The sequence below is a fragment of the Carlito syrichta genome, unplaced genomic scaffold (genome assembly GCF_000164805.1).
Source record: "Carlito syrichta isolate Samal-C Ts95f unplaced genomic scaffold, Tarsius_syrichta-2.0.1 Scaffold315835, whole genome shotgun sequence".
NCBI lineage: Eukaryota > Metazoa > Chordata > Mammalia > Primates > Tarsiidae > Carlito > Carlito syrichta.
This window is the reverse complement of record NW_007259931.1, coordinates 112,993-129,072: the sequence shown is the minus strand read 5'-3', so window position 1 is coordinate 129,072 and position 16,080 is coordinate 112,993. Positions and strand designations below refer to the sequence as shown.

General features: G+C 37.6%; 2 protein-coding genes across 2 annotated transcripts in view; both read left to right on the top strand.

The window, feature by feature from the left end:
* The first annotated feature begins 259 nt into the window (after positions 1 to 259).
* The window catches only part of SLC5A3 (solute carrier family 5 member 3), a 45,083-nt gene continuing 29,262 nt past the window's right edge, over positions 260 to 16,080 (top strand). The window contains exon 1 of the mRNA XM_008073406.2: positions 260 to 2,988. Coding sequence (XP_008071597.1) covers positions 819 to 2,975 — 2,157 coding nt within the window. The 5' untranslated portion in view covers positions 260 to 818 and the 3' untranslated portion in view covers positions 2,976 to 2,988. The remainder of the gene's footprint in view (positions 2,989 to 16,080) is intronic.
* The window catches only part of MRPS6 (mitochondrial ribosomal protein S6), a 37,176-nt gene continuing 29,826 nt past the window's right edge, over positions 8,731 to 16,080 (top strand). Inside the window, exons 1-2 of the mRNA XM_021706659.1 lie at positions 8,731 to 8,763; positions 10,576 to 10,650. Of these exons, the coding sequence (XP_021562334.1) occupies positions 8,731 to 8,763; positions 10,576 to 10,650 (108 nt within the window). The remainder of the gene's footprint in view (positions 8,764 to 10,575; positions 10,651 to 16,080) is intronic.

The window sequence follows — 16,080 nt, the reverse complement described above, 5'->3', positions numbered from 1 at the left end:
AGATGATAACATGTAGTAAACACCACCTGCCTGTTCCATCCAGGACCCTAACTGGCCATAAAGTTAGCCCCAAACTCTTGGGATTCATAGTGTTTGAAGATTCATTTTCATACTCTTATTATGAATAATTAGTGTTTTTTCCCGTTTAGGGTGTTTTAAGATTTTAATGCCTGTTTCAATCTGAGACTACAACAATAAGACAAGAAAGGGCAATGCCATGGGTAGGTAGTTAGGTCCTGAAATTAGGCCACTTAGTTATGAGATTGATGAAATTTTGACCTTAGTTCTAAATGATTATTATTCTCACTGACTTTAAGTATCAGCTGCGATCATACCCTTTCCTGTGGAACTGAAGTGTATTATAAAAGTTTTTTCTTTTTGTAAAGAATGTCTCGTGCCGTGTTTGCTAGACTGAAAGTTTCCTCATCACATGGTGAGACCCTCCTCTAATTCAATCTTTGTCTTTTGTCTTTGCTGCCTTGCAGGGTTGGTACAGTAGGCTTCACTAGACTTAGCTGCAACTCAGAATTTCTCCTCCAGCACCTGAGTAAATGCTGATGGTCTTGTGGAGAGTGGATTAAGAGTACGAGCTAAGTTCTCAATTCCAATTAAGAAGCGGAAAATTTAAACTGTCTCCTTCAAAGTTTATCACAACCACCACCATCAAGACAGCAAACCAAAGGACAAAGACTTTGACCTGCTGTGTTGCTCTGTGTAGTCCAGTTCACGTACGGTTTACAGACTTGGCTGGGGTTACTAAAAATAATAAAAAGTTGGACACTTCTGTCACTGGACGCTTTTATTCACAAGTTACCAGAATGAGGGCTGTACTGGAGACAGCAGACATTGCCATAGTGGCCCTGTATTTTGTCCTGGTCATGTGCATTGGTTTTTTTGCCATGTGGAAATCTAATAGAAGCACCGTGAGCGGATACTTCCTGGCGGGGCGCTCTATGACCTGGGTAGCAATTGGTGCCTCTCTGTTTGTGAGCAATATTGGGAGTGAGCACTTCATTGGGCTGGCAGGATCTGGAGCTGCAAGTGGATTTGCAGTGGGCGCATGGGAATTCAATGCCTTACTGCTTTTGCAACTTCTGGGATGGGTTTTTATCCCGATTTACATCCGGTCAGGGGTATATACCATGCCTGAATACTTGTCCAAGCGATTTGGTGGCCATAGGATTCAGGTCTATTTTGCCGCCTTGTCTCTGATTCTCTATATTTTCACCAAGCTCTCAGTGGATCTGTATTCGGGTGCCCTCTTTATCCAGGAGTCTTTGGGTTGGAATCTTTATGTGTCTGTTATCCTGCTCATTGGCATGACTGCTTTGCTGACTGTCACCGGAGGCCTTGTTGCAGTGATCTACACAGACACTCTACAGGCTCTGCTCATGATCGTTGGGGCACTTACACTTATGATTATTAGCATTACGGAGATCGGTGGGTTTGAGGAAGTTAAGAGAAGGTACATGTTGGCTTCACCCAATGTCACTTCCATCTTGCTGACATACAACCTTTCCAACACAAATTCTTGTAACGTCCATCCTAAGAAAGACGCCCTGAAAATGCTGCGGAATCCAACAGATGAAGATGTTCCTTGGCCTGGATTCATTCTTGGGCAGACCCCAGCCTCAGTGTGGTACTGGTGTGCTGACCAAGTCATCGTGCAGAGGGTTCTAGCTGCCAAAAACATTGCTCATGCCAAAGGCTCTACTCTTATGGCTGGCTTCTTGAAGCTTCTGCCAATGTTTATCATAGTTGTCCCAGGAATGATTTCCAGGATACTGTTTGCTGATGACATAGCTTGCATCAACCCAGAGCACTGCATGCAAGTGTGTGGAAGCAGAGCTGGGTGCTCCAATATTGCTTACCCACGCCTGGTGATGAAGTTGGTTCCTGTGGGCCTTCGGGGCTTAATGATGGCAGTGATGATTGCAGCTCTGATGAGTGACTTGGACTCTATCTTTAACAGTGCCAGTACCATATTCACCCTCGATGTGTACAAACTCATCCGCAAGAGTGCAAGCTCCCGGGAACTAATGATTGTGGGGAGGATATTTGTGGCTTTTATGGTGGTGATCAGCATAGCATGGGTGCCAATCATCGTGGAGATGCAAGGAGGCCAGATGTACCTTTACATTCAGGAGGTAGCTGATTACCTGACACCCCCAGTGGCGGCCCTGTTTCTTCTGGCAATTTTCTGGAAACGCTGCAATGAACAAGGGGCTTTCTATGGTGGAATGGCTGGCTTTGCTCTTGGAGCAGTTCGTTTGATACTGGCCTTTGCCTACCGTGCCCCAGAGTGTGATCAACCTGACAACAGGCCAGGCTTCATCAAAGACATCCATTATATGTATGTGGCCACAGCGTTGTTTTGGGTCACAGGACTTATTACTGTCATTGTGAGCCTTCTTACACCACCTCCCACAAAGGAACAGATTCGTACCACCACCTTTTGGTCTAAGAAGAGCCTAGTGGTGAAAGAGAGCTGCTCTCCAAAAGATGAACCATACAAAATGCAAGAGAAAAGCATTCTGAGATGCAATGAGAATAGTGAGGCCATCAACCACAGCATTCCCAATGGGAAATCTGAAGATAGCATTAAGGGTCTACAGCCTGAAGATGTTAATCTGTTGGTGACTTGCAGAGAGGAGGGCAACCCAGTGGCTTCCCTAGGTCATTCGGAGGCAGAAACACCAGTAGACGCTTATTCCAATGGGCAAGCAGCTCTCATGGGTGAGAAAGAGAGAAAGAAAGAAACAGAGGATGGAAGTCGGTACTGGAAGTTCATAGACTGGTTTTGTGGCTTTAAAAGTAAGAACCTCAGCAAGAGGAGTCTCAGAGACCTGATGGAGGAGGAGGCTGTTTGTTTACAGATGTTGGAAGAGACCCCACGAGTTAAACTAATACTAAATATTGGACTTTTTGCTGTGTGTTCACTTGGAATTTTCATGTTTGTTTATTTCTCCTTATGAACTTAAGGATATGGTGAGATACTAACTTAAGACAATATTGGTCTTTGGGGAAAAAAATTATATAACTGTTGCATCTCTCAGGCATTGTTTACGCTGTAGGTTTTAGCCAAATTTTACTTAGCAGAAAATCATCTATTTGCAAGACTTTATTTTCCCAGAGGTGATGAAAGTAAATCTTCAGCTTAAGTGAACAAAACTTAACAGACTGAATTGTGCAAATGTGGTTTAAAACTTTGCATACCAAAGTAAAGAGAGACCAGTTATTCTCGTAGAGCACTTAGAGCAGAATATATGTTAAGATGTCATGAATAAGGTATACTGTCTGTACTGCCAAGTCTTGGCAGACCTTACCCTGAAGTAGAAGATTTGCGCATTTCTAAGTTTTTTCTGTCTCTGTAGTTCTTGCTACCATAAAATAACAAAAACAAAATGGAATTCTTAGACATTGTACAATTATGTACTGAAAATCTAACCAATGTGCTTGTGTGATACTTGTTTCAGGACAAGTTAGTTTGCCAGGTTCATTTTGTTAGCATGAGCCTATGGCTTCTGATTGCCAAAAGAAAGAATGTTTTCCTGTAGGTATTTTTGTACCACCAGTATATGGAATGTTGGGGAGAACCTTTGTTCGTTTTTTTCCCCCTACTTTGACTGAAGTTTAAATGAACTATACTCAAGTGACCATCAAGTCTGTCTGTACATGTCATGATTGTATTGTTAAATGATTATGGGAGAGAAAATGAAGTAAAGTTGCTGATGATCTCCTTATTTATTGATCACATTAATAAGGTTGTTCATATAGATTGGGAATTACCAGCTTCTAAGCAGTGTTTGATTAACTTATACTAAACATATGATTACTCAGACTCTACGATTTTATAGATTTGTTCTTATTTGGTAAAATTCTTTATTAGCCACATGCTTACCCAAGTGGATCCAGTTGGAAGATATGTCCAGAAGCCTGAAGAAAAATTGACACCGTCTTTGTGTGCTGGGTTGCTCTACTTGATAAGATCGTGATATACAGAGTTTTTACAGGGAAAATTTAAATCCTGATATATTACATTTTTTATTTTTTCCTCTGACTTTTTTTGTGTGTGAAGACTTGTCATCTGTACACAACCTCTACATTTTTGTTGTGACTTGGATCATGAGAATGTGTCAGTGAAAATTGGCCATCAGTAACAAAAAACTCAAGAGTGCACACTTTGCCATTGGTAGATTGTCAATATAGTTCTTCTATAAAATGGTCGCCTGCCTGAGAGGTGCCAAACAAGAACTTCTGGAGTTAGTAGTGTCTTGTGCAGGGTATTACAGGTTTGTGATATAGGACTCTTATCTTGACATGGTTTGGTACCTGGTTGTAGCATCCTTTGGTGGGAACCTATTTTTCACAGGTTACAAGTTACAGAAAAACTCTACAAATTATGTAATTCTGTGTCCCTGTGTGCTCAGCACACACTGTCCTTTGTCCTCCATAAAAGGTGAAGGAAGCGAATTGTGTATCTACTTTCTTTGACTTTCTTTAATCTCTAATACTTTTTCAATTGCATGATTTTATTAAGCTTGTATTCTTTAGGGAAAATTACTTTTATAGATACTTTTGTAGATTTTGGATCAATACTCAGTCCTGATGACTTTACAGTTTTTGTAGTCTGTAAACTAGTTTCTTTATGGTAGACTTGATTAGTCCAGAGTTGATTTTAGAGATTACCAGGTAGCATAATGTCTTCCCATCTTCAGGAGGCTTTCTGATGGACTGAGTCTGTAGATGAGAAAATAATTCATGTATGAGTAGCATGTATTTCTGAAGAGCTTAGAGTGCCTTGTAGAATTTTTTCTCATCTTTATTCTTGAGGTTTATAATGCGGGGGCCGAATAGATAGGGATCACCCTTTTCTTGTGTGGAGGTTGAGGCTGTGACATGACCAAGGTTACAAAATCGATTTGGGAAGAATAGAAACCAGGTCTCCAATCTGGACTCATGGTTTGACCATGTTTTGTCCTGTTCTTTTCTCATAGCATCTGTTCTTCCTTTGAGATAACCTTTTGGTATTCGGGAAAGTAATAGGATCTTGGATTTTCTAAATTGGCGTTAAGTTGAAAGAATTAAACTTTTCTTTGACTCCAAGCACATTGCTGTGTAATTCAGCAGTGAGAATAAACATTGACTGGACAGCCTTTCTATCTCTTCCATATACAGCATAAATGAATAGGAGGTATTTATGTGGATTTCCCCCCCTTATTTAGCATTGAATCTTAATAGTTTGGAGTATTAGGGTCCCCCTACCTTCTCTGCTGTTGTCTTAGTAAGATACATAAGGTACATCATCTTATGTCTATTTGTGTGTATATAGCAGTAGGTCAAGTTTAGAGTATTAATGTCTGTAAATAAGGAATGTTATTAGCATATTCCTTAGAATTGTTTATTCTTGCCCGTATAAGCATTACTTTATTTAGACTGAAGTCCCAAAAACTTGTCCTTCTTATTGCTTCCTAGTAAGAGATAATGTGCTTGAATAAGTATGTGAATTGCTGATTGCAATTTCATTTTGGAGACCAGTCTTCAGTCTATATTTTATTAGAGTGAGATTGTTCCTGGAATGATACATGAACTGTCTTAAGCTAGCAAAATGTTCATATGTTACACTGACTAATTGGGTCCTAAATGATGGCAGTGATCTCTAGACATTAACGTGTATATTTTTATATTAGCTCAAGCTAAGGTTCAGAATTGACCAAGATTGATATTGACTAAAATAGCTAAAATCAAAATGAGGTGAGAACACTAGTCTTGAGAGAGATAGAGAAAGATAATGGTTTTGTCAGCTGTTAATGGTATCCCCAATTTTTAGGTTTTTGTCTTCTCAGGCAATTTTAGTCTCAAGATCTGATGAGAAGGGCTTATTACATTGGTTAGCAGAAGGAGTATTTCCTCTTGTGGGATCCTTAATTTCCCTACTCATCTCTCAGAATATTCTGTCCTGCCACCCCCAGAAAGTAAACAGTTGAACCAATCTCTTCTTCCCTGGCTGTTCTTTCTTGGGAGTGGTTATTATTTTTGTCTTTAGAGTAGAGAAGCATCAAGCAATAGCAGTGGTGCTGTGTTCTGTGGCCTAAATTCAGTAGATCTGATCTCCTAAGGACTTCTTTTTCACTTGACTCAAAGGATCCATTCCTTTTTTTTTTTTTCTTTGCACAAAGAGGCTAGCCCAGGGTTATGCAGTCTTAGCTCTTTGGGATGGTACCTCAAGAAATTAGCAGGGACCCATCACTGAAATTTCCATCACATTTTAAGAACTGAATTGAGAGGGTTGTTAATCCTGTTCTCTATCTTGGCTAAGCAAGGTGTTAAAAGTCTTAGCCAGGGCAATGAGTGTTTTTTGGTTTTTATATTCACAGTCTGTGGATTTTTTTCTCTATACTGGGTACATGCTGCTTCCCCTCTGTCTTTGACTATCATTTAATGTAGCCTATGGATTATTATTCTTTGCCACCAAATAAACCGGCTGTATTATTAACTATCAAAAGTTAGATCCTCAAATGTTTCCAATGTAGCCTATGTATTATTCTCTTTCTTTGCCACCAAATAAACCGGCTATATTATTAGCTATCAAAGGTTAGATCCTCAAATGTTCCCACTTGGCAGTGTTAGGCTTACTTGATTCTCTTATACTTTACTCCCCCGTCTCTTTTTCACTTGAGGTATGATGAGTGGAAACGGACCACATAGGGTATCTAGTGGTGACACCTTACTATGCCTTAGATTTGAGTTGAGAGAAGATGTGTACAAGACCATTCCTGTTAAATTATGTGACTGTGGAGATTTTGCCAGGACAAAATTTTTCTAAGAAATCAGAAAAGCAATATTAAGCGAGATGCTGATTAGTACCTCGATGGTACACACATTAGCATGTTGGTAAAAAGACAAGCATTAGCTTAAAATCTGCACAATAGAACTGTATTCATTGGATGCTGGAAATTGAAGTATCTTGGCTCTCACCTTTATACTCCTCCCCGTGTACATTAGGGTACCAGTGAGTAAGATCCAGCCTGTTAAACCCTGACTGATGTTAAGTATTATAACTTAACAAATTTATTAACATTTTATGAGGTTAAAATGACTGATTTGATAGTGATAGTTTAGTAGAAAAATGAGGTTTCAGTTTCTGAAAGATTTCTCATGAGTTAACCAGGTTCTGGATTGCTAAGATCATTTCAGTGTTGATAATAGCCTGAGAAGACTTTACAAATGAGTTATATTTCTATATATGTGTACCCATTTACCATTCAGAGAGACTGGTCTTTGTCTTCATATTGCTACTTTAGTCCTTCACCTAGTCTTTCAACATTATCAAGTTCCTATTTTGTTCTTTTGTCCGCTTAGTCCATTTTTAGACATGGTGTGTGAAAGTGCCGTTTGCCCCAATATTGAGAATTTACATCTAAATAATGATTCATTAAGTATATTTACGCTTAAATATGCTAAATTTCTAGTTGCTTAAAAATGTTAATTTTCAAGAGTGGTTTTCTCAGATTTTTTGTTGGCTAATAATAAAAGCATTAATAGTTCATTAGTATTTTATTCTCAGAACTCCTTTTCCAAAAATTAGGGAGAGAGCAATAGTGAATATTTATGTGAGTCCCTTTGAAGTAATGGTGACAGAGTATAGAGAGACAGTGGAGCTTGTTTTGGTGCCAAAAAGATTTGTTCTTTTAGTAATTAAAGGTAAAAATTTGTAACTGAGTTGGCATATAGAGAAACCTTTTCGTGCCGGAAGATATAAGGCAGGATTGTATAAGAAGTAATCTTTTGATTGGTAGACTTGGTTGACTTAACTCAGGGCTGCAAATCCCTTTTTCTTCATTAAAAGTTACTTCTTAATTTGGATGTTTTTGTAAAACTCTCTCCTCTGTTGTAATTCTCTAGTTCGGTTACCTTGACTCCTAGGAGAGAATTTGTTAAAGCTCAAAGTAGTTGATAGACTTTGAGTCCCACACCATTATTTACTTTGTCATATGAATGTTTTTACTTAAACTTCTTTGTCTCCAATACTGGGAATAAGACTTTAAACTACTGATCAATCTTTAAAGTAATACTGTGAGAATTTATGTAATTTGTGTTTCTGTTTCCATCTCAACTTTTTTTTTTCTTTTTTTCTCTTTTAATTTCTATTTTAGAATACAAATGTTCACTGTGCAAATACCCTTATTGATGAGGTGTGCCCCCCTCCCCCAGGTGGATATTAACTACCATCAATCCCAGCTATCCCCCCCAGCCCCTCAGCTTCTTTATAACAGATGGGATTTAGTTTTTTGGGGAGGAGGTTAAGAACCTCATTTATTTGATAACCAGCAACTCCTAGCCATTTGCATATAGTCTTTTACTCAGAAATAAAAAAGGTTTGATGTATCTGTATCACTGGGATTTAGTTTTTCGGGGAGGAGTTAAGAACCGCATTTATTTGATAACCAGCAACTCCTAGCCATTGGCATATAGTCTTTTACTCAGAAGTAAAAACAGTTTGATGTATCTGTATCATTAACTAATCTCATGCACTTTACTTTGTAGGGCTGTACCATACTTATTCTGAGGCTATTGACGTAAACCAATAACCTTATTAATATAACAGTTCTTAAATGTGGTTACCTGGATCCATAGCATGTTTGAGGAGAGAGATGCTAGAATAAAGTAAGCAGCTAAAGAACAAATCGAGGCAAAGCACAGTGGTCTCAGATTCTTAGTGTAGGAACGATGGTTTTGCTCTCCATAGGAAAGCATTATATTGTACTTGTTGCCTATGATAATGAAGCTCTTCCCCTCACTTCTAGATGGTTTATGTTTGGTAGACTCTGTCAATAAGGGAAATACATATTACAATGATTTTGACAACAGCACAGTTGACAGTAGCTATTTACAAACTATATGTCTTGGCAAATTAACCTGTTCCCTAGCCCTGCTGGATAAAGGAGTGTTTACTTTTTTTTGATTGCTCTTGGACAAACTAGTTTAGATAATTTTTCAATTTATCAATGTAGCCTAGACTTCTGTAAGTCAAATGCTTATTAGTCACTCACTTCTTTGTTGTTTAATTGGAAATTGAAGCTAGGCTTATTGCTATTATTGAAGTTCCAAATTGGCAAAGGCCAGTATATATGGTATTCCATAATACAACTAGCTTTTGAAATTCATGTGTTTGGATTAGTGCCTTCTCGTTGCCAGTATTGACTTTGCTAGTTTGCACCTTTCCATTCTTAATAGAAAATTCTTATTTGCTGTTATTCCTTTTCTTAAATTTTGTTGTAACTCGTGAAGGAAGCAAAAAAAAAAAAGTCACATTATATTTACATACTTTATATGCAGCCTTTATTTAGGTTCAGTAAAACCAGTTAGCTCTGCATTTGTGTTGCAACCTAAATGTTATTTATTTGTTTCTTTTATTCCATATTAAAAATTTAAAGTTATATTCTGTGATATATTCTAATTTTATTTTTCCATGTTATGTTTGGTAGCACATTAAACATATCATATCTGAGAACAGATATGACAACAGTTTATATTCCATGATAATGAAAAAGCTAAAGTTCATAGAAAGCACAAATTCGTGTTCACTCATTAGTGTATCTACATGTAGAAAGCACAAGACCAGTAGTGTTCTTAGTATCCCACAAGTGCCAGTCATAAAGGCCACCCAGTGTTTGTCTCAGAGTTGTAATGAAGACTACAGTATTGAAAGCCTAAGATAATTTGGTATTTAAGTTATAGACCCTAAATGAGAAGGGTTTCAGAGTAATAATCTGAATATGTTTGTACCACTTTGGTGGAGGGAGAGAATACAAGTGTCAAGAATGCTAAAATTATATTTGGAGGTTACTAGCTAAAATGGAGTCTGAGCTCTTTCCCACAATCTAGAACTGGAGAAACAAGAGACAGAGATCTAGGTTTTTGGTGGGTGGAACAGGTGACACACTTTTGTAGTGGTCTAGAATAAACTGTAGAGTCATAGAAGTTTTTAAAAAATCTTAGATCTTTAAGTAACACTGCTTCTCATCAGCAATGCCCTCCACCCGACATGGAGAAATTATACTTTAACAGGGCAAATACTAGCCTTTAATTTTTGTGTAGGTTTGTATTAGATGAAGTTACTTTTTTTTTAATGTGCTTGACTGCACTTCATTTTAATAGAGAATTTGATTCAAGTATTCTGAGCATCAAACCAATTTTGAGACAGATTTGTCCGATGAACTACTTTGCTTTTCATAATGGTACTATGAGAATTGTTTTACCTGTTTCATTACCCTCTTGGAGACTAGATTAGATAAAATCTGTGAATGTGTGTGCAAAAGAAAAAAGTGATGTGTTTTCTTCCACTCAACATTGCCCTTATTCTGCTCCTTCTTTCACCTCTGAGTATTCCATGTTTATCAAAAATGGATACATTTCTTTGTCTTAAATCTTGCTCATATGTCAAAAGATGTAATTCTCAGAATGGGAGAGAAGTAACTATCTTTGTTCCTCTTCTATTTCATATGTTTATCTTCTTAGGGAAAGACTTGGTCAACTCTAATATGTCTGGAATGAAGATTATATCTGTCATAGACTATTGTGAGATGTTTTAGAAGAGGTAACCTTAACAGCTTGAGGGAGAGCTTTCTCCAGCAAAGAACTAGCCAGGTGTGTACCTGTAACATTATTTTAGAATGTAAAACCTCAGGCTTGGAATGAGGTGTAGAGAAGTGCCAGAAATGCAGGAAAAAGGAGAGGTTTGAGGAATATCCTTGGCTTAGCAACAAGTGATAATGCAAAGCTGTTATCACCTGTTAACCCTACATATTATCTGTTATGTACTTTTAAATGTTTTTAAAATTAAAATTGTTTGAAAGAATTTTAAGAAAGAATGATTTGGAAGATTCTTTTGGCAGAATTGTCTTTCATTTATAATTCTGTGGAAAACTGCTTTAATTAGCCTAGGTGAAAAGTAGTCCTAGCGGTGTAAATATGTATAGAGTTTTCTAATTTCACTGTGAGATCTCTAACTTTTGAGTGGCAAACAGATCAACAAGTCTTTTGCTCATGGACTTTTCTGTGGGGTTGTTAAAATGCAAAAGCTTTATTTTTTTTAATAATACCATATTCCATTAGTGTCAGATGATGGTATGGAATCTGTTCCCCTGCTTTCCCCATCATTACTGCTTCAGTTTATATATTGCCAGCAGAGTTCAGATATAATAGAGCAGGGATTTACCCATTCTTTGTGTGGACATCCCATTTTCTGTTGTTCAGACCTGTGTTGGCAATCACATATGAACTGTGTTATGCTTCTCAGTGCTTTTTTTTTCTTTTTGATAAGATGGATATCAAAAATAGTTGCTGTGCAAAAGTTAGTAGTCTTCTTCAAGAAGAAAACCAATTTCTCCTTTTCTAATATCCTGTGAAATTGCTTCATTCATTCATTTATTTTTAAGCCAAATGTCAGCAGAGTACTGCTGCTTTTATCTAGTAATTTTGATATGTAAGTATTAATGCATTTTTAAAAGATGTCTACATTGAGAAATGTTTTCCCTAGTGTCCTGCTTATTATGCTTTGTTTAGATTTTTTTTTGTAAGAGACCAGTTAGTACACTGGGGTGTGTATTGTGTACGTGTGTCATTTTAGTTAGGCATTATAGACCAAATGTGATTATAAATGAAGTTGATGAACTTAATTTTGTTACTGGTGAGTTTGAATTGTAAACTGGTTTCCAATTTACCGTTCACTGTCCACAGCTTTTTTATATTAAGGTTGACTAATCTGATCCATCTCATTGTATAATGTTTTAGTTGCAAGCAGAAAGTAGAATTGGGTATAAACCAGATTACTTCCGATTGAAAGGAATACAATTGAAATTGTAGATTTAAGATTGTTAATCATTCATGACATTTCTAACTTGACTATTCTAACCTACTGTGTACGATCTTTTTTAAAATTGTAGACATGTATGATCTTGGTTTAATGTGTTTTCAAAAGTGTTACTGTTTAAAAAATGGAAAAAGATGAAGCATATGTGCTAAAGAGCTGTCAGTTTTCATTACTAGCTCTGTAAAATACACTGTTCTTTGTGTACTGTGTGTTATTTTGCCAGCTGCTGCATTAGCCTTCAAAAGTATTTGGAAACTTAAGATGAACTACATTTCTTGCAAAGTACATTTCTTTCTGTGGTATTTTGTCCTGTAACTGAAGTACAATAATTATTTTATGGAAATGTTAGCAATTCTGTACCAACTTTGAATAAAATTAAAAATGTATATTTCTGTGATTGAGTATTTTCACTATGAACACGTCTACCCCTAAAATTTAAAGTATACTCTATCAGAGTTGAAGAATTTGTACCCCGGTTTCTTTTTCTTTTGGACATGAATGGTTTCCAGGAGTTTACTCCTACCAAGTATTGTCATTTTAAATCTTTATGAATACTGACTCACAGGTATTGACTGAGAATAGAATTACAGTAAAACACTGAGTAAATTAAAATATTTTTAGTTTATTCACTTCTGATTTTGAAAAATGTTAAGTTACAGGAAAGTTGTGAGAATAGAATGAAGAATTTAGGAATCATCTTCATCTAGGTTCACCAGTAGTTAACATATTGCCACGTTTACTTAGTCATTCTTTCAAATTTTATATATATATATATATATATATATATATATATATATATATATGAAACCATCTGCAGACATCATTTCCCATTACCCCTAACTACTTTGAGGTATATTTCTTAAGGACAGTTACTCATAATTATCAAATTCTGGAAAGTTACAGTAATTTTTTTTTTTGAGTTGGAGTCTGTTGCCCAGACTGGAGTGCCGTGGGCACACTCATGGCCACTCCAGTGTCAATCTGCTGGGCTCCGCGATCCCTCCGCCTTTCAAGTTGCTGAAACTATAGGTATGTGCTACTGCGCCTGGCTAATTTTTTATCTATTCTAGAGACAAGGTCTTGCCAAGTTGCCCAGGCTGGTCTCGAACCCGCGGGCTCAGGCAATCCGCTCACCTCGGCCTCCCAAAGTGCTGGGATTGCAGGCTGAGTCACGGAGCCCAGCCAACAGTGATTTTTTTTTTAATCCAAAGACTTTAGAGATGTTGCTGGTTTTGATGACGTCTTGTGGTTTTTGTTTTTGTGTTTTTTTGGGTTTTTTTTGAGTCGGAGTCTTAATTTAATCACACCGGCAGGCTGTAGTGAAGTGGCACAATTATGGCTCACCGCAGGCTGGACCTCTTGTGCTTAAGTGGTCTTCCTGCTTTAGTTTCCCTAGTAGTTGGAACTATAGGCATGTGTCTGTGTCCATCAAGACTTCTCCACTGTCAAATTGCTATTTTTTCCCTTTGGTAATAAGTAATTTGTAGGGAGATAGAGACCTTGTAAATAACCTATTTGTCATTGAAGTTGAAGCCCCAGTTTTAAGCGTCCACAGGTAATTCTTGCCTGAGTTATTACTTTGATGGCTATTTTATTATTATTATTTGAGTCAGGGTATTACTGTCACCCATGCTGGAGTGCAGTGGCACTGTCACAGCTTATCACAGCCTTGCTCATTTAGGCTCAGACGATCCTTCTGCCTCAGCTTCCCAAGTAACTGGGACTATATAGGTGCATGCTAACCATGCCTGGCTAATTTTTTGATTTTTTTTTTTTTTTTGAGTTGGAGTCTCACTCTGTTGCCTAGGCTGGAGTGCAGTAGCACCCTCATGGCCATCCCACTGTCGACCTGTTGGGATCTGGCTATTCTTCTGCCTCAGCCTTCCAAGTAGCCAGAACTACAGGTGCGTGCTACCACGCCCAGATGATTTTTTAAAAAAAATTTATTGTAGAGATGAGATCTCACCATGTTGTCCAGCCTGGTCTCAAACCTGTGGGCTCAGGCAGTTCTCTTGCCTTGGCCTCCCAAAGTCTGACTTACAGATTTGAGCCATCGCACCTGGCTTTTGTTTTTTTGTTTTTAAGAGATGACGTCTTGCTATGTTGTATAGGCTGGTCTCAAACTCTTGGCTCAAGCAGTCTTCTCACCTTGCTTTCCCAAAGTGCTGGGATTATAGGCATGAGCCACTGCACTCAGCCTATAATGGCTATTTTTTCTAATTTTTTGTGTGTGGTCACACTGAACTCAAGAGCCTTCCCTTTCCCATTCATTTGTCAGTGTGTACTCATGAATTATTTTGTTCAGTGTGTTGTTATCAATTACTGTCACTATTTTGCTCAAATATTTCCAGATTTAGCTGGTGGGACCCCTTTCAGAGTAGTTTGTCTTCTGTGATGTGTCTCCATCAACTTTTGAGTGCTTTTTTTATAAGTTTTTTTTTGCGTAACAAGGTGTTCAGGGATCACCTTGTCCTTTTTCTGTTGCAGTCTACTGGGGAATCGGGTATTTGGTAGGAAATGGTCTGAGTGTGCTCATTGCTACAGAGTTGTGACTTCTAGCCCTTTTCAGTGTATAGAGCTAGTGTACAGGAAATACATATATGGTCATGTGTTGTATAATTTTTTTTGGTCAGTAATGTGTTGGTCAGTGGTGGTCCCATGAGGTTATAATGGGGCGGAATAATTTCTATAGCCTAGTGAATCGCGTTTGTGGTGTAAACAAACCAGTCTGCCACACATACACAAAGTAATGTCTTAGGCCCTCACATTCACTCACCACTCTCTCACTGACTCACCTAGAGCAACTTCCAGTCCCACAAGTCCCATTTGTGGTAAGTGCCCCATATAGGTGTAACATTTGAAAAATCTCTTATACCATTTTTTTGTCTTCTAAAAACATTTTATCTTTATATTTTTATTGTACTTTTTCTATATTTGGATATATAAATTCTTACCATTGTGTTGGAATTGCCTAGTGTTTTTAGTACAGGAATATATTTTACAGTTTTGTAGTCTAGAACCAATAGGCTATATCATTTAGTCAAGGTTTGTAGTAGGCCTTGCATCTAGGTTTGTGTAAGTGCAATTTATGATGTTCACACGATAACAAAACTTCCTTACAACACTTTTCTGACTGTTCTTGTCAACTTGTGACTGTGTATGAGGGGGAACCCCCAAAAAACTGGAATTATTTTTTGGAGGGCATGTCCCTTGTACAGGTTTTCCCTACTAGGTAAGTGTTCTAGGAACCCATTGGTACCAGCTAGCATTGTATTGAGAGATTTGCATTCGGCTTCATGGAAAAAAATTTTTTTTTTTTTTGAGATTCTATGTGTTTGCTCATTTCATGATGGGTGATTTATGAGCATACCTGCCCACACTGTCCTGAGTGTTCAGCAGTTTTTGACCCAGAACAGCATGTGCCCCACCCTCCCTATGCACGCAGTCTCACCTGGAGCAACTGTTTTTGTTTCCCTGGATGAAGAAAGTCCTCAAAGGGAAATGTTTTCCATTGTTGAAGAGGTGAAACAAAAAATAGCAGAAGCGCTAAAAGACATCAAAATGGACAAATTCAAAAATTGTTTTGAGCAATGGAAAATGTGTCTTGGTAGGTGTATTGCATCAAATGAAGAGTACTTTGAAAGTGATTGAAGTTTTAAACATGTAAGAGTAAATACACAGTTTTTTAATAAATAAATTCCGGTTTTTTGGTGTGTCTCTCATGTGTCTATAGGTGCCTCCCGTTATAAACCAACACCAGAGGTTTCTTTTCAGCCTTCCCCACCCAATGTTTGTTCCCTTTTCCAACTGTGAGAAATCTGATAATATTGATACAATTTATTTTTTTTCAATTCTATAACTCCTTAGAATTAAAAAAATAGTTTTTGTATGTAAAAAGTTTCTTCTACCTCATATTTGGCTAAATGTAGAATTATAGGTTGTAAAGCACTCTTCCTTAGAAATTTGAAAGTGTAAGACAATGTTTTTTCTAGCTTTTGGTTTCTGTGCTCTGTAATTTCACAATGGTCTGCCTTAATGAAAATTTTTTTTTCACTCTCCTGGCCCCTGATGTTTCTTTAAACTGAGCTCAGTTCTAGGATCCTGATTCTCCTTGCTTTTTCCTGCTTGGAACCCCTTTTCTTGTCTTTGTGTGTGTGTGTGTGTGTGTGTGTGTGTGTGTGTGTGTGTGTGTTTTGAGTTGGAGT